The 18617-nt window shown below is 48.3% G+C and overlaps 1 protein-coding gene across 2 annotated transcripts in view; it reads left to right on the top strand.

The window, feature by feature from the left end:
• Positions 1–858: 858 nt before the first annotated feature.
• SNX9 (sorting nexin 9) overlaps positions 859–18617 on the top strand; it is a 104762-nt gene continuing 87003 nt past the window's right edge. The window contains exon 1 of one of the 2 annotated variants that reach the window (XM_070073337.1): positions 859–1030. Coding sequence is in view for 1 of the 2 variants with exons in the window: in XM_051854205.2 (XP_051710165.2) it covers positions 1831–1842 (12 nt within the window). In the remaining variant the exon portion in view is untranslated. Of the gene's footprint in view, positions 1031–1637; positions 1843–18617 lie in introns of those variants that run through there. The other variant, XM_051854205.2, reaches the window with a different exon arrangement.

The raw sequence follows: 18617 nt of genomic DNA, 5'->3' as shown, positions 1-18617 counted from the left end.
GTTGGATAGGAAGTGGAGCAACTGAGACTCAAACCGGTGCTCAAATGGGATTCTGGAGTCGTACCGCAACACTGGCCATTGTTTTCTTATGGACTGCCTAGGATTTGGTTTGTATGATGCGCCTTATTTATTGACATAGTCCTATGAGCAAACACAGTTTGCTTTCCGTTTGGGGTTATTACAGAACAATGCTTGTTGATGAATATCTTTTTTACTTGTAACAATCAGAATTCCCAGCTGTGTTATGTCATTTTCAAATTTCAATGTTTGGGGGGGCGGTGCTGTGGCATAACGGGTAGACCCGGCTGTTCCACTTCTGATCCGGCTCTCTGCTGTGGCCTGGGAAAGCAGTAGAAGATGGCCCAAGTGCTTGGGCCCCTGCACCCACGTGGGAGACCCAGAGGAAGCTCCTGGCTCCTGGCTTTGGATCGGCACAGCTGCGGGCCGTTGCAGCCATTTGGAGAGTGAACCTGCAGATGGAAGACCTCTCTCTCTCTGGCTCTCTCCCTCTATTTCTCTGTTAACTCTGCCTTTCAAATAATAAATAAATCTTTAAAAAACCACACCTTTTTATGAAAATTATGACTAGGGCTTCGACAGTGAGCTCAACGAAGAGACTGACAGCCCATTCTGTAGCACAGGTACACACCATGACTGACCGCGGCTAAGTGAAGTCTCCCGAGGTCGAACACAGCAGTTAGGAGCAGACACAAATTTCACATTACCTCGAGATTCTATTCCCCTAGCCTAATAACGCTGATCTGATGGTTCTTTTTCAACAAACACATCCCTGATAACAAAACCAAAATACAATCTTCTCCCAATAAAGGTATACGCCCCAGGCTTGTCTTGTTCTTGAGTCAAAAATCTTGCTCCACCTAAGTCGTTTGTTTATGAACAAAACCCGCAGACCCAACTCTGGAGAAAAGAGGGAAAATTTTCAGCGCTCTCATCTCCATTTCACCAACCCTCTGGGGTCCTGGGGCTTTTTTAAACTTCGCGAGAAGGAGGCTAATGGGACGGATCGGGAGTAAGTGCCCCGGCCTCCCGGCCCGGCCGGGACCGCCGCCTGAGGGAAGCCGGGCGGGCGCTGGAAGCCATTGCTCAGCTCCTCGCCTCGCCGCGCGCGTGTGCGTGTGCGTGTGTGTGGCACCCCTGGGCCTCGGCCCTGAGCACAAGCGACCCCACAGTGGCGCAGAGACCCCGGGCGGGCGACTCCGGTCCTGCCGGGGCGCGTCGAGAGTTCTTGTGGCCGCCCTCCCGCCTCACGCACGGGGAAGCCGCGGGGCCGGCGTGTGTGCAGGGGCCGGGGCTCGGCTCCCTCGGCGGGGCGCTCCCCAGTGCGGCCCCTGTCTCTACCACACGCGGGGCGGCCATGGGGGTGCCGCTGGGGGCCGCGACCCGGGCTCTGCACCCGACCCCAGCCTCGAACAGAAGGCGGCGGCGGCGGCCGCCCGGGGCGGGGGCTCGGCGCGGGGGCGGCCAGTGCGCCTAGAGGCCGGGCCGCGGCCGCGGGCCCCGGGCGCGCTTCCGCCGGCCGCGCCGCGCACGCCGCGGTCCATGGGAGGCTTGGCCGGCAGGGGCGGGGGCCGCGCAGCCGGGGACTTTCAGGAACTGCAGGAGCGGGCGGCGGCGGGAGTCGCCCAGCGCCAGCGGCGGGGCCTGAGCGCGAGAGCAGGGCTGAGGCGGAGCCGCCGCCGCCGCCGCCGCCGCCGCCGCCGCCGCGCCGGGGCCCAGCCGTAGCCGCCGCCCTCGCCTGCCCGACTTCGGGCCGACCAGCCGCGGCGCGGGAAACGAGCCGGCCGTCCCGGGCCGGGGGAGCCGCCCGCCATGGCCACCAAGGTGAGGGGCGCGCGGCCCAGGCCCCGCCGGCCGCTCGGCGCCGGGAGGGTCCGTCCCGGGGGCGCCGCGAAGGCCGACGGCGGCCTCCAGCGCTCGCCGTGGGGTCCCCCGGCCGGCCCGCGGCCCAGCCAGCACCCTGTGGCCGTGGGTGCCGGAGGGCCGGGAGCACGGGCGGCCGGGCTGGTGGGGAGCGCGGGCGTCGGGGACTGACTCGGGCCTGGGGCGGGTCGAGACCCCGGGTGGGTGCGGGACCCCGGGCTGCGGGCGGTTTGCAAAGTTAGCACCTGAGCGGGGGCTGCAGGCGGGCGCGCCGGGGACCTAAAGTTCCCGCAGCCCCGGAGGTCCCGGGAGGCCGCTCGGTCCGCAGGCGACCGGCGCTGCGTGGTGTCCGGCGGCTCCTCCACCTCCCTCCCTCGGCCGGACGGTGGCCCCTGGACGCCCGGGGCGGTGTGGGGACCCGAACCCCAGCCCGGCAGGACGCGGCGCTTTAAATCCCGGGAGGGGAGCCCCGGCGCTCCCGCCGCCTTCACTTCGGAGTGTTTTTCGTCGGGTTTGCTGCTTTTTTCATGTTGAATGGTGTTGCCAGTCTGAGTAAAACAGCAAGAGGGAAATGAGTACGCTTTCGATTACGTGTTTGCTTGAAAAAAAAAAAAAAAAAAAAAGGCCCAGGCCCGAGTTACGTGATGGAACTTTGACTCCTGCCTGGTGATGAGCCAGGAGTGGTGGTTTGCTGCTTCTACGGTCTGGTTTGTGAGATTAGCAGGCACCCTTTGCCACCTGAGTCTGCAAAAGCCGAGACCCCCCTCCCCGCTTTCCTGGGCGCATTCGGGAGTTCGTTGGTGTGGACACTTGATGTGGTCACGGGGAGAGCCAGGGGCGCAGCCAGAGGACGGGGCAGGGGCTTCCACCCCGAGCTGGTGTGGGCAGTGGGTTTCCTTCCGCGTGGATTTTGTAATGGCACTTCGTTAAACAGCACCCTTTTCCACATGTATTTTTTGAGCCTCCCAAAGCCCCTTTTGGGTGGGTGAACACCTTCCATTTTTGTTATTGGTGGTGTTGGTTTTTAAGTAAGAGGGATAATTCCAGGAAGTGATAGGGAGTTTGAAATCGCTTTGAAAGATCAGAATTGTCTGATCGCCTTTCCAACCTGTTGATGAACGTGTCCAGAATCCATCCAGGGCTGTCCTTGCCGGAAATCATTGCCTTCTTGTCAATATGTGATTGACTATGCTGGCTTCATTAGACGTGATAGAACTTGCCACCTTTTTGACATGTACTGATTTTGTGTTGACCTTCTTAAAATAAAATTTAAGTCCAGAACTAAGGAAATGTGATTCTGAAGTTTGTTGCCAAGCATTTCAGAAATTACCAGTGACACGTCCTGTTACACACTCACTGTCTTGCCAATTTCAAAGCAGCCTGTGACTGGCACAGCTTAGGGACTAATGCAGGTACACGCGATGAAAATTTTCTTTGGTAACTAGGCCTGAACTTGATTTTTTTTTTCATAAAATTGGAAAGGACAGTGTTTTTTATTATTATTTTAAAGATTGATTATATATATGAAAGGCAGAGCTACAGAAAGGCAGAGAGAAAGATGTTCCACCCACTGGTTCACTCTGGCCACAGCTGAGCTGATCCAAAGCCAAGAGCTTCTTTCGGGTCCCCCACGTGGGTGCAGGGGCTCAGGGACTTGGGCCATCTGCTGCTGCTTCCCTAGGCCACAGCAGAGAGTTGGATTGGAAATGGAGCAGCTGGGACCCGAACCGACGTCCACATGGGATGCTGGTGCTGCAGTCTGGGGCTTTGGCCCACTGCGCCACGGCGCCGGCCCCAGGCCAGTGGTTCTTGTGCTTGGCTCACTCAACACAAGCCCTAGGATGTGTAAGCGCCTTCTGCTTTGTTATCTGCCCTACTCTGAAGGCGAATTCCGGTCTTTCTGGCATTCAGTTTTCTAAGCCCGGTTCCACAAGGCCCCCATTTCCATGTTTACATTGGGACAGACTTGCCATTTTAAGAGAAAGAAGAGCAAGGCAGCCCTCAGGAAAGAGGCCCCTTCCTTAGTTTCTGGTTTTCCTAATTCCTGGTGGTTCTCGGGTCCAGCCAGAGCCTCATTCTTCATTGTCCACAGAAGCAGATTGTCCCTGTTGTGTCCACGATACAAATCCCCCACCCTTCCCACTTCCCCTTCTCTACTGGGTAGGTGGGGAGCGTGTACTCAGTATGCAGTAAACACTAACCTCTGATGAAGTCTTAGATGCCAGCGACCTGCATGCTGTCACTATGCAATGATGAGAATGAACTCAGTGTTTGAGTACCTGGTGGTGTTGCGTTTCCTTTTGAACTTACCAGAGAAGGGCTCTAGTTCTCTTCAGAGAAACTTTTTGTATGTATTGTTCTTACATGTTTCTTTGAAGGTGCAGTTTTTCTGGACTATCTTGATTTTTAAAAATTCCATTGGTATAAACACAATAGAAGAAAAATAGAAGTCATCTTTTAGGAGGACTTCCATTGGGCTGAAGAGAGTTAATCAGTACCTGCACACTTTAAAGGGATTATTGGGATTTTTTCGAATCTCTACCAGCAGAATGCTGAATTTACCATTTTGAGTCCAGTCATATCTCATTTAACAGATATCATGAAAAGCTAATGTGTTTTTGTCTTAACCTCTACAGGAAAACCCTAAAGGTTATATTTTGACATAGACCTATGGTAAATTTGAGTAAGTTTTATGGGTATACTTCAAAAAGTGTGGGAAACGGAATTAAAAGATATTGAAATCCATGCATAGTTTTTTTCATAGTATGCATTTTCCATGAACCCCTCTATGTGTGAATTTCTACATTTTTCACCACTAAAGCATTTTAATTGTTTTCCTTGAACATTTTGTCATATACTTGTAGTTAAAGCATCAAAAGAAATTAAGATATTTTTCCTGTATATGTCAAAAGGTACATGAAGAAAACAGTTAATGGAAGTTGAGCTGTGTCTGTATAACTTAGTTGTAATTTCTATGTTAAAGTTAACCTTGATTTCTTTTTTTTTTTTTAAGATTTATTTTATTTATTTGAAAGAGTTACAGAGAGAGGTAGAGAAAGAAAGAGAGGTCTTCCATCTGCTGGTTCACTTCCCAGATGGCTGCAAGGGCCAGAGCTGTGTCAATCCGAAGCCAGGAGCCAGGGGCTTCTTCTGGGTCTCCCACATGGGTGCAGGGGGCTGAGGACTTGGGCCATCTTCTGCTGCCTTCCCAGGCCATAGCAGAGAGCTGGATCAGAAGTGGAGCAGCCAGGACTTGAACCGGTGCCCATCTGGGATGCTGGTGTTTCAGGCCAGGGCGTTCACCTGCTGTGCCACAGTACCAGCCCCTGACCTTGGTTTCTAATTTGGATCCTTTTGTGCTTACCTATTCACTTTTAGGAGTGGCCGTTATAATAAGATTCTAGGAATTCCTAGTGCCTTTTTTTTTTTTTTTAAACTTTTCTTTCCAGCGTCAGTATCTGAGGTTATATGCATGTGTTGTACATCTTGTCTGTTGAATGAAGCTCGCGTAAAATGTTGAAAACATTGGAGGAAGTGAGTGAGCTGCTGAGGACTGTTCTGGGGTATAGGTTAGTGAGCGCCTTTTAGAAAAGACATGCTTGGTGTCTCCTGAGCAAAAGCTTCGTTATTTGAAAAAAAGAAAATGGAAATAATGGAAGAGTCTTTAATCCTAAAGGGTCTTAAAGGTTAAAGTTGAGGGGCCAGCATTGTGGGGTAGCGGGTGACCAGCTCCCTTCTAACGCGCCTGGGAAAGCAGCAGAAGGTGACACAGGTGCTGCACTCCAGCACGCGTGTGGAGACCTGGAGGAGCTCCTGGCCCCTGGCTTCGCTCCGGCCCAGCCCTGGCTGTTGGGTTATCTGGGGAGTGAGCCAGCAAAGGGATGATCCATCTCTGTCCATCTAAATAAAGTAAATCTTAAATAAGAATTTAAGTTGATTTTTAGTCTCTTAAAACAAGATGGAAAATGCTGACTATTCAGTTTTGTGTATCTAATATTTTTAAGTGTCTCAAGTAAAATATACAGTATTTGTACAGCCAAAGAAACATTCTGTGAGGATAGAAAGGTGGAACAGTTTCTTATTAGAGGAGGGCTGGGGGCCAGCTTTGTGGCACAGGAGAGGCTGCTGTGAGGATGCTAGCATCCCATATCCAGTGCCGGGCTGAAGGTCTGAGTCCCGGCTGCTGCGTTTCCCATCCGGCTCCTGCTAGTGCACCTGGGAAGGCAGTGGGTGATGGCCCCTGCCACCCATGATAGGGGTCCCTGATGGAGTTCCGGGCTTCTGGCTTCAGCCTGGCCCAGTCCCAGTCATTTGGGGAGCAAATGGAAGATTTTTTTTTTTAAGATTTATTTAATTTATTTTAAAGACAGAATTACAGGGGCCGGAGCTGTGGAGTAGCGGGTAAAGCAGCCAGCTGTCTGCAGTGCCGGCATCCCATATGGGCGCCAGTTCGAGTCCTGGCTGCTCCACTTCCAATGCAGCTCTCTGCTGTGGCCTGGGAAAGTAGTAGAAGATGGCACAAGTCCTTGGGCCCCTGCACCCGAGTGGGAGACCTGGAAGAAGCCCCTGGCTCCTGGCTTTAGATCAGAGCAGCTCTGGCCATCGCGGACAATTGGGAAGTGAACCAACGGATGGAAGACCTCCCTTTCTCTACCTCTCTTCTCTTTGTATAACTTTGACTTTCAAATAAATAAACCTTTAAAAAAGAGAGAGAGAGAGAGCGAGCGCGCTTCGATCTGCTGGTTTATGCCCCAGATGGCTGCAACAGCCAGAGCTGGGCCAGTCCAAAGGCAGAAGCCTGGAGCTTCTGGATCCCCCACGCAGGTGCAAGGGCCCAAGGACTTGGGCCGTCTTCCACTGCTTTCCCAGGACATCAGCAGGGAGCTGGATCAGAAGTGGAGCATCCGGAACTTGAACTGGTGTCCATATGGGATGCTGGCCCTGCAGACGGGGGCTTCAAACCGCTGTGCCACACAGCACTGGCCCCCTAGAAGATTCTTATTCTTTGTCTCTCTCTCTCTGTCTCTCTCTCTTACTGTGCGTTTCAAATAAATAAATTTTTTAAAAAAGAATAGATTAGGAGGCATGAAAATTTTGTAGGGTTTTCTGCTATGCTCTTTTTATGTTGAGCATCCGAAAATTCGCATTTTCCTTGTGTCCTGGCTTGTTAACGCTTTGCAGCTTTGCATACGCTGTTCTTTCCTTCCTGGGATGCTGCTCCCTGTCTTCTTGTCCCAGGAGCCTTCTTGTACCTGTGAGGTCTTCGCTCAAAGCATCGCTCCTCAGAAAAGCCATTTCTAGTCTCCCTGGCGCTTGTTCAGGGGTCACATCATTTGTCCCAGCTGCCTTTGTTCTGTAACCAACTCTGTCTCCTTTAGGATGCCGTCAGCCCCAGGAGGCTGGGGCAGTGTTTGTTCGCCTTGGTAGCTCAGTGACCAGGGAGAAAGAGCAAAAAGATGTTCCAGGAAGATAAGCAACCCACTTATTCCCAGATAGAGAAAGTTCCCACTCTTCAGATGTATGCTTTAATTCCTGTGGTTGTGTATTTTAATAAAAGTATTTTATATTATACATGCGCACTGCAAACTTTAGATCTGCAACTTTGGTATTAGCATTTTTTTTAAAGATTTATATATTACTTATTTAAAAGGTAGAGAGAGAGTAAGGGAAAGACAGAGGGATCTTCCATCTGCTGGTTCATTCCCCAAATGGCTGCAAGAGCCAGGGCTGGGCCAGGCTGAAGCCAGGAGCTTCATCCGAGTCTCCCATGTGGGTGCAGAGGCCCAAGGATGTAGGCCATCTTCCGCTGCTTTCCCAGGCACATTAGCAGGAAGTGGAGCAACCGGGACTCTGACTCCAACCAACAGACTGGCAGCACTCCTGGCGCCTGCTGTCCCACACCGCCAGCACCTCTGTTTATTTTTTTGTTAATAATTTCTGACTGGATTGCATTGTGATCAGGGAATCTGGTTAATAACTAGTAGTGTCCCTGGAATTCCATGGAGATTGACTTTATACCCAGCACACAGCCACCTTTGATAAGTGCTATACCTGTGCACAAAAGAATGATGTGTGTATTCTGTATATGAGGGCTCCTAATGTTCACGGAAGATACGTGTCATGAACAAACTTTGTGTGGATATCCAGAAATTTTTGCATCAAAATAAACTTACCTTATAATTCAGTTTCCCTTAAACCTTTTTAAATACCCTCAGTTTCCATTGGATTGGGTATATTAGATAAGCTGTCCCCACCTATAGCCTTACTGCTTTCTTTTCTTTGATCTTGTATGTAGCTGATCTTTACTTGATGAAGACGTTAAAGACGGTGGTTTAAAAAAAATTCTGTAAGTTTAGAATTAGTATCACCTTTCAAGTGAATTACAGTTTTTGTCATTATGAGGTGAGCCTCTTTATCTATGGTAATGTACTTTTTTCCTGAAAGACTATTTTGTCTAGTGTGATTTCTCTAGCTTGCTTTTGGTAAATACAAATATCTGCCCAGTATATAGAAGTCTATTGCTGAATTTTGCCTTTTGATCCAACCTGGCAGACTTTGTGGCTAGAGAGTTTCGTCTGCCGGTGCTTTTTTACTGATAAATTTGCATTTCTCTCCGTCATCTTACAGATTGTTTGAGCCTTTCCCCCAATTTTCTGGGAGGTCTGTGCTAAAGGCCTCTTTTGCCATTGGTTATCATAAACAAGTTAAATTTCTAAGTTAACATTTGAAATTACCTAATATCATTACCCTTTTCCTAAGTTATAAAGAGACCTAAAGATCTCATCTGCCCCAGTATAATCAGTTACTGCCTAGAGTTTTCCACTACACATTGATATTTTGAGCAGTTACTGATCATGTTTGTTTAGATTTAATCATTTTTATTTACCATGTCTTTGCTTACCGTTTTTTTTTATATTTCAGTCCTTTCTTGGGCAGTTTTCCTTCTACTTACAGGTAATTAAGGAAGGCTTGTTGTTAAATCTTTTATGAACACATATTGTGCCCCTCCTCTTGAAAGACAGTTTTCTGCCTGCCAGCTCGCAGGGTGATTGCGGCTTCCCCAGCCGATGAAGGGATTTGCCTGGGTGCTAAGGAGCCAGCCATGGAACTCTCTCCTGCGTAGGGAGTCCAGCTCCCCTCTCTGCTTGTTGTTAAGACCTTCTCTGTGTCTGTGTGTTGCAGTTTCTCTGTTGAATGAGCTTGTGTGGATTTTCTTTAGGCAGCTTGAGGTTTGCTGGGTCGTGCATCTGGGGAGAATGCCTCGGGAGTACCGGCACAGAGCAGTTCCACAGAGCTCCTGGGGCCGTGGGAACGCTCCACATCTGTGAAGGCCCAACTGGAGGCCACCTGGAAGGCTAACAAGAACGTGAAATGGGGTTAGTATGACTGAGGAACTGTGCTTTTAAGTAGCCACAAATGGCTAATGGCTATTGTGTTGGAGAGTGCTGCTCTAAAAAGTTCTCCCTTAACTATTATTTCCTGATAGTTGCCTCTTCCCCATTCTCTATTTATTTAAAGGTGTTTGTCTCTCTCTCTTTTTAAAAATTTATTTATTTATTTGAAAGGCAGAGTTACGCAGAGGCAGAGAGAGAGAGGGAGAGGTCTTCCATCGGCTGGTTCACTCCCCAGATGGCTGCAGTGGTTAGAACTGAGCTGATCAGGAGCTAGGAGCCAGGAGCAGCTTCTAGGTCTCCCTTGTGGGTGCAGGGGCCCAAGGACTTGTGCCATCCTCCACTGCTTTCCCAGGCCACAGCAGAGAGCTGGATCGGAAGAGGAGCAGCCAGGACAAGAACTGGCACCCCTATGGGATGCTGGTGCCCCAGGCAGAGGCTTAGCCCACTCTACCACTGCACTGGCCCTTATTTATTTTTTAGAGATTTATTTTGAAAGATATATATAGAGAGGGAGAGACAGAGAGGCAGAGGCAGGGAGGGAGGAGGAGGAGAGAGAGAGAATCTTCCATCTGCTGTTCACTCTCCAAATGGCCCTGCTTTCCCGGGTGCATAGGCTGCATAGGAAGTGGAGCAGCTGGGACGCTGACTCCGACCAGCGGACTGGCAGCACTGGCTGCACTCCCAGACGCCTGCTGTGCCACACCACCAGGTGCTGGAGCCTGGTGCCTGAAACTCCACCCCAGCCTCCCACATGGGCGCAGGGGCCCAAGCACTGGGGCCATCCTCTCTGCTTTCCCAGGCGCGTTAGCAGGGAGCAGGATAGAAGGCAGAGCTGCGGGACTTGAACAGGATGCCTGTTGTACCCTTATCTGGACTCCTCCTGGAGTCCCGGCTTGTGGAGCTCTTCATCTCTGTCCTCCCCAGCCCCCAGCGTTCCAGAGCTCAGGTCTGCAGTGCTGGATGGGGGTGGGGGGACTCCTGGGGTGAAATCCTGCTTGGGCACATCTTCCTGTCCCAGGATTTCTGCTTTTGCTTCCTTCCTGACCTCTTCCTTTTGTGCCGACTCAGCGGTGTATTCTACAGAATGTTGAGTGTGTGTGTGCATGTGTGTCTTTTGTTCAGTGCTGAGTTGTTGCAGCCTGTGGGGGCTCAGGTCCTAGCCTGCCAGACTTGCTGGGAGTAAAGGGGCGGGCACAAGGTGGGCACGTCTGTGGGGGGCAGAGTTGTGAGACGTTTTGATTGATACGAAACCTTCAGTCAAGCTGTCACATTGCAAACTGGGCATTTCAGAACTTTCCAATTGGTATTTCTTTTTCTCTTGATTCTTAAAAACATAATAACTTTCATTCTCCTTAATCACTTTTAGGCCTTGTAAGCACAGGATTTAAGGATCCTCTTCTGACTCAATTTTTCTAAGCTATTTTTGGTATCTGAAAATGGAGTCATGAAGTCGGATGGAGAGGTGGTGGCTCACTAACTCAGAGCCGTGTAACCTCAGTAAGTTAAAGAGGGGGAGAAGCAGCTTGACTCTGGGGACGTCACCCATTTTCATTCAGGACTGGCATTGCCCCTCCAGTGAGCTCAGTGCCGGGACCTGTGCTCAGTGTCGGGGTGTCACCGCGAAGGCTGTCCTGCCTCAGCATCTCGCTGGATTGCACAGTGGCCCTGTGGAGGGCAGGCTTTCCTGGGCTCTGGGACCTGACGCAGGTTTTCACGTCCACAAGGCTTTCAAACGGGCTGAGTCTTGAAATGGCTGGTTTTGTTTGTTTGTTTGTTTGTTTAATTCACAGACTAAGTTTTAACCCTTAGTTCAGACATCAGCAGCTTTAAATACGTTTACAGAGTTCATCTTGGTGGCATGCAAGTCCCGACTTGCTGGTTGGATTCCCGGTGCTCGGTTCAGCGGACATTTCAGTGCTCTGTGTGCCTGTAAGGATCTGGATTCTCCTAGGAGAGCAGACATGGACACATCAGTGCCCGTGTCAAAGCTGTCTAAAATGCGCCAAGCGCGCACGTCCGCAGAAAGGGGCTTGGAGGCGGGGATGTGTGTGGATGGAGCTTATCTGTAGCGTGGTGGCTGTACTTGGGAACGTGTTTCTTTAGCATGTTTTGTAGCCTCAAGATTGTGAGTAGTGCATATTTCTTTGCTTCTGTAATAAGGAATAAAAGTCATTTTGTAAACTTTAAAAACTTGGTGTCTTTAACTAGCAAACTCCCAAATTTTATCTTCTGTTAACTTGTTTTGAGTTATAAGACCAAAAAAAAAGATTTTAAATTAATAGTTTAAATAGTAAGTGGCGCTTCAATAGATAAATGCTAATGATTGACAATTACAAATATTTTGTAAACTATAAAAGTTTTTTAAGCAATGTTTGTTTATTTTCATGTGCTTGAAAGACAGAATGGCAGACAGAAAGACAAAAGAGGGATCTCCTATCCACCGGCTTACTCCCCAGATGCCCACATCGGCCAGGGCTGGGCCAGGCGTAATCCAAGAGTCTGGTCCCATCCATGTCCCCTGCGTAAGTGCCAGGGGCCCACGATGAGCCGTCTTCTTGCTGCCTTCCCAGGATGTATTAGCAAGAAGCTGGATCAGAAGCGGAATAGCTGGGACTTGAACCAAGGCACTCTGATACAGGACACAGGTGTCCCGCTGTATAACACCTGCCCCTAAAATTTACTTTTTTAAGTACCGTATTTTCTAACTCTTCCAGAGGAGAAAAAAGTTTAGCTTCTAAGAAATAACTAAATATTTGCTGAACAACCCAGTACTGAACCCGAAGGTCTTAAAAAATGCTGCTTTAGGAATAAATTTGTGATGTCAGCTGTCACAGGTTGCCTCTCCCTCGGAAGAGGCAGCGTGGCCAGTCCCTCATGGGTCGGGAGCAGTTTCCACCCGCTGTGTGCTCCCCACACCTTCCTGAGATTGTAGTCTTCAGAACGGAGAGACAGGAGTTGAGTAGCAGGCTCCTACAGCCGTGTTGTTGATGCCCGAGACGGACTTCACCCTCGATTGCCATTAGCAGTAAGTGAAGCATATTCAGTGTCGTGGTAACCGGCTCCCCTGTCCCCTTGCCCCAAACCCGAACATCAGTCGCTTCTAGGCTGCTGAGCTCTGTGGTTAGAATAGATTGGTCATCGTGTAAGTGAGATGATACCAAAAAACACAGAGAACTGACCGATTCTGATAGCACGTACAGCCGTTTCCGCTCTGGTGTCCCTCCTGTATGGGTAAGGTCCAGAAGCGAAGGTCTCAGCCTTTAAGACCAGCCCTGTTTTTGATAAGCAGAGACAGCTCTGTCAGTAGTGTGTATTGTAAGATTGACAGGTGGTGGCTTTCTAAAATATTAATATTGTAAATATAGTAATATAGCAATGTAAATACATTAATTATATACTTATTGCATTAATATTATGAACACACTAATATATTAATAATATATAAGTATATATTTTATAAAATATTAATATTTTTGTAAACTCCTCTCTTGTCTGTTTCTTTAGGAATCTGTACTGTAAAGAAAGATTATCCCTATGGTGATAAACTTCTGTCTGAGAGAGAAACGGGACTCTTAGTGACGTGCATCAGCAGTGTAGAGTGAGGGTAGTGTTTCCAGAATTTTAGGGCTCCATGGACCAGGGTGGTGGTAGATCATACTTTGCTGGTCCCTGCCCCAGAGTTTCCAGGCTCAGTTGTTCTGGGCTGGGCCTGCAAGCATGCCTTTCCACCAGTCCCCGTGGGATGCTGACTTCTGCTGCTCGTGGGACCATACACTGAGCCACTGTGAGCACGCACTGAGCTGCTGTTGCGGAGAATGGGAGAAGAGAAGGACCTGGGTCTGTCCTCTGTGCCTCTGAAGAACAGCCATGTGCGGTGATTTCTTGTGTCTAGCTTCAAGGATCTCTCTATCTAACTGGGTTCAGGTGATGCTGAAAGTCAAAAGACAGGTCAGGTGTTTTGGAATACTTGTCACAATTTTAGTGTCTTGGTGATTGGTCATCTATATTACAGGTTGAGCATCCCTAATCCAAAATCCAAAATCCAGAATGCTGCAGAATCGGGACTTTTAGAGCCTCAATATGACACTACAAGTGGATAATTCCACATCGTGAAACTGTTTTCATGCACAGAATTATTTAAAAATGTATTAAATGACCATCAGGCTGTGAGTATAATGTATATGAAATAAATGAATTTGTATGTAGACTTGGGCCGCATTCCCAGTATCTGCAAATATTCCAAAATTATTAAAAAAAAAAATCTGAAATCCAAAACACTCTTGCCTCAAGCATTTTGGATAAGGATACTCAGCCTAACCAAGCATATGTCTCAACACTGTTAGAATCCCGGATTATAATGCTGATGTCATTGTGGCTGCTTAATACCTTTCCCATTACTTTTTAAGTTAGCCAAAAACACATGCCATACAAATTTTTGTTTCATTATAGGTCACAGTTATCAGTCCAGATTTATTTGCCCTGTTCCAGTGTTCCTAAAGTGGGTGTGTAGTGAAAATAATTTTTAACTAGCTGTGGGGTAGGGGATTGCCATGTCAAAGAATCCTATTTTTAAGTTATTTCATAATTCAGATCAAGAGAATCCTATTTTTAAATTTTTCTTAATTCAGATAATCTGTGGTATTTGTGTAAAAAAGTACCTGCACCTAATTTTCATGAGTTTGAATTTCAAGTTTCTGATTTCCCGTTTGCCCACGTAGAAACCTTAAACGAGGCAGAGACAAATGTTTGTTAAAACCAGAGGAAAAATTGATAGATCAGTCTGCCTCTGAGTAATCAAGCTGACTCCTCATCTAGGACCGAGGACGCGTGAGGCAGCCAGCGTGTGCTTTAGACAACAGCTTCGTGGCGGAGCGGCGGTAGCCATCCCTGCAGGACTGTCAGGAATTGGGTGTGTCCAGATGAGGGGCAGGGTTGGCTCTGCAGCCCTTGTTGGCATTTACACCACCCAGGGTTTTGTTGGTGCCGTAAACAGCACATTCATTAGTTACGGAAGGAATACTGATTTTCTCTGTGGTTAACATTTGAATGTTACTGTACACAATATCAAGGGATATTTACAGGAAATGTGAAGTATGTCACTTTGCCATCAAAAATCAAAGTAAAGGTTTTCACCCTCAAACAGTGTCCGTCCAGCACTTCTGCTGTAGTGAAAAATAAAGGTACCTTTCCTACCTGAAGCTTGTGTAGTCTAATAGAGGAAGACACTTTAGTATCTTCAGTTAAGGGTCACGGTTGCTGTGGTAGAAGTTCTCGCAGCGGACAGTGATGGCACAGCCTTTGCAGTCAGAAGGGAGGCCCTCTAATCCAGTTTCTTCCACTCTGCTATTGGGAACTTTAGTATAAAAATGAGTTTGTGTCACTAAAGAGGCCCCAATTTGAAATGTTTCATAAAAACCAGTGGCAGTTACTCTGACGGTCATCAATCATGACGTAGAAGAGGATTGTTTTTCCAGTTTGTAGTGTGGGTGAGGGAGTGGGTTTAAGTAAATAAGAACCTGTGTACCTTGTGAGTTCTTAATCACAGGGACGGGGCTTGCGGGACAGAAGGGGCATTTCAGAGATTGTGCAAATGTCCAGTGTCCCTGTTGTGCTCTGAGATTTTATCCTGGGACTCATCACACCAGGCGCCCTACAGGGAGCCCTGAACGACACACTGGAGGCAGGTGGTCTCTGTGACCGGCTCACTCTGCGTCCCTGTGGCCGAGGAAGGATTGAAACATCTGTGCCTTTTGATGTCCAGGCAAGCATCATTTTGGAGTGTTTTATATACTGTACCTGGTTTGCAGTACCCAGAGCTTATTCCAGAGTAGGGACTTGCAGCTGAATGAGTTTTCAGGGACTTTGGAAGGAGCAGCCAGCCATTGTTCACAAACTGTGTGTCTTCTCCACGTTAGCAATACCACTGGTAAAATGTATACAGGCCATGTTAATAATAACATGAAAATTCATTTAAAAATACCACGATTTCTTAGTACCTTTTGGGCATTAAGTATTAGTAAGTTGTACTGTTGTGTAAGTAACTTGTTGGAGGGGCAATGTGTGCATTTAGCAGGTTAATTTTGAAGTGATTGGCACTCCTCCTTGATTCGTTGCAGCTGTTACTGAAAGCCCATTTCTCTTACTAGTGTTTGACTTCCTTTGGATTTTATGTTTAGAAGAAAAGAGAACTTTTGTTGTATTTTTGTTAGGAATACAGTGAATGAAAAAAAAATAGTTCTACCTGATAGTGAAGTTCGTGCATTTGCATGTCCTAGTGGTGTTGTACAGAGAAGGTGCGTGATCAGACCTCAGTCCAGCTTAACCACATTGCTGTGGGGAGTTGCCTGCGCTTCAGTGTCTGCAGCTGTGGAATGGACTCAGGTGTGAATTCCACACCACAGTCTAGGTGGTTCCCAGAAAACGGAGCTTGACGCCTTTGTACCCATTTACCGCAGGTTATATCCCTGTCCTGTGCAAGTGCAGCTGTTGGCACTGTGATCCTAATTCCCAGCCCTGCCTCTTGCCCAGGGTTAAGCACGATTTGAGGGTAGGGATATTTACACAGGACCCCCTCTTGCCCTCCAGTTCCCTCTCCATGCAGCTGCGAGGGCTTGCTTGCTCTTTTGTCTGTACCCCTCAGATGTTGGTTCTCTGTGCACGTCCTTGGTGGGCCTGAGGGTGTAGGAGCCGTTTTAGGACTTCCATGCTTACGGGGGAGCTCAGACACTTTGTGTGCTGATGCAGTAGGGAGCTGTGGTGTGTGTTTTCCTCCTGTGTCTTGGAGGTTTCCCTGGGATTCTGAGAGGACCTGGAGGTGGTCTCCAGGCTGTGCCCTTGACTTTGGCCTCTCTACTCCCGCAGGTTTCCAGCAGCCCCGCTCCTCTTTTCCAGGATGTGGGGCTGGGAGTAGAGAGACAGGGCCCAGACTCTGCCTCTCCTTTGCAGTGTTTCTCACAGACGGTTCCTGCCTGGGTCGAGAGATCTCTTTATACTCGTGGCTTTGGGAAACCAGAGCAACTTTGTTGTGTTCTGCCTTGTCATAGCCCTCTCGAGGAGAAAAATAGAAAAAGACGAAAGGGGAAAAAATAACATCTGTTCTTGGTGAAACTGAGAAAAAATGGAAAAGTTTTTCGAAAGTTTTGTCTCGGGACAGCCATTGGGTACGGTGGTTAGGAGGCAGTTTGGGTTGCTGCATCCCATTTTGGTGTGCCTGGGTTCATGTGCCAGCTCCACTTCTCATTCCAGCTTCTTGTTACTGTGCATCCTGGGAGGGAGCAGGTGGTGATTCAAGTAGTTGAGTTCCTGCCACCTGCGTGGGAGATCTAGCTTGGGTTCTGGGCTTCTGGTTTTGGCCTGGCCCAGCCCCAGCTGTTGTGGGTATTTGGGGAATGAACCAGTAGATTGAAGATCTCCCTCTATCTTTTAAATAAATAAAAATGTAAAAGCTAAAAAAATAAATAAAGTTGGGGCCCGTGTTGTGGCACAGTGGGTTAAGCTGCTGCCTGCTACATGGCATCCCATATCAGACACTGGTTCAAGTCCCAGCTTCTCTGTTTGTGATCCAGCGCCCTACTAATGCTCCTGGGAATATGTCCTAAGTGCTTATGCCTCTGCCAACCACATGGGAGACCCAGAGTGACCCAGCCCTGGCCATTGCTACCATCTTTCTATTCCTCTGTCTCTCCCTCTCCCCTGTCATTGCTGCCTTTTAAATAAATAAAATAAATCTTTTAAAAATTATATCAGTTATCTCAGGAGTTAAGTAAAATTTTACACAAAGGTCTTATCAAAGTGTCTGACTTTATAGCAAGAAATGGCTATTAATGGTTAGGTGTGGTGTTCTATATAACTAGATTCTGTTAGACCCCAAGATCTAGGGTAAACCTTAACTGTATTTGGGGAACAACCAAGTTTTTCTAATTTCAAGGTATTCTTGTTGAAGTGATGAACTTTTCTACCTCCTTTTCCTTATTTACCTGAAACTTTAATCCAATTTCCCAAATCTGAGTGTCTGGCTATTTGTATTTGATTCTTTTGCCATAAAGTATGCCTTGTTTGTTCTGGTAAATTACCTTTTACACATCTAAACATAGCAGGCTGTGAGCAACCTGGAAGACAGAAGTGTGAGTAATATTGAAAGCACGTTGGGAATAGGTGTGGTGCAGCAGCTTAAGGCGCCACTTGGGACCCCACATCCCACTTAGGGGTGCTGAGGTTCGAGTCCTGCCTCTGCTCGCAGTCTGGCATTCCTGCCGAATCACACCCTGGGAGGCAGCAGGTGATGACTCAAGGACTTAGGTCCCTGCTGCCCATGTGGGAGACATCGATGGAGTTACGGCTCCTGGCCTTGAGTTGGGTCAGTCCTGACTATTGTAGGCCTTTAGGGAGTGAACCAGTGAATGACAAGGTAGTGTCTCGCTCCCTCTCTCTGTCGCCTTGCCTTTCAAATAAATACAGATGAATAAACTATTTTAGAAAAAAACACATTGGTATTGGGATGGGCATTTGGGGCAGTGATCAAGACACTGCCTCGGATGCCTGCACCCCACAGTGCATTGCTGGGACATCTGTGAGATGGCACCATACATATATTCAGCAGATCTCCACACCAAGTTCACAGCAGATCCTACTGGGTCCCCACAGTATTGGATCACTGAGTTATGTTCATTGTGTGATTTTGTCAAGCAGCCGCTCTGGCTCAGAAACCATTGACGTGTTGAGGAAAATAAATTTTTGTATTTGACATACTCTTTTTAAAAAATTTTATTTTCATTTTTATTTGAAAGGTGGAAAGACCTTGACCCCTATCTTCTGTCCACTGATTCACTATCTAAATTCCTGCAAAAGCCAGGCCTGGGCCAGGTGGAAGCCAGGAGCCCAGAACACAACCCAGATCTCACACATGTGTGTCAGGGACTCAAGTGCTGAGCCATCACCTGCTGCATGCAGGGTTGCATTAGCAGGAAGTAGGATTGGAGGCAGAATAGCGAGCATTCGAACCAGGTGCTGTGATATATGGGATGCAGATGTCCCAAGGGGTAGCTTGACCACTGTCCCAAACTGCTGCCCCAGAAAATAAACTTAAAAATCCCTGCCTTCAAACAGAACTCCCTGCTGTGATGGAGGGCTCATTCCTGTGGAGGAGATGGCTAGTGAGCAAGACCAAAAGCAGAAAGACGGGCTGTGGAGGAGAGGTGCGGAGGGCCGTGGTCGGGGGAGCCTCACTGGGAGGGAAGGGAAGGCGCGTGTCATTGGGATCTCTAAGGAAAGAGCGTCGTCCTTGGGCCAGTGTCCTTTTTTTTTTTTGAAAGTCAGAGGGAGAGACAGAGAGAGGTCTCCATC

This window comes from Oryctolagus cuniculus, chromosome 5, assembly GCF_964237555.1.
Source record: "Oryctolagus cuniculus chromosome 5, mOryCun1.1, whole genome shotgun sequence".
Taxonomy (NCBI): Eukaryota; Metazoa; Chordata; class Mammalia; order Lagomorpha; family Leporidae; genus Oryctolagus; species Oryctolagus cuniculus.
The sequence above is the reverse complement of the archived record's forward strand: the minus strand, read 5'-3'. Positions and strand labels throughout refer to the sequence as shown.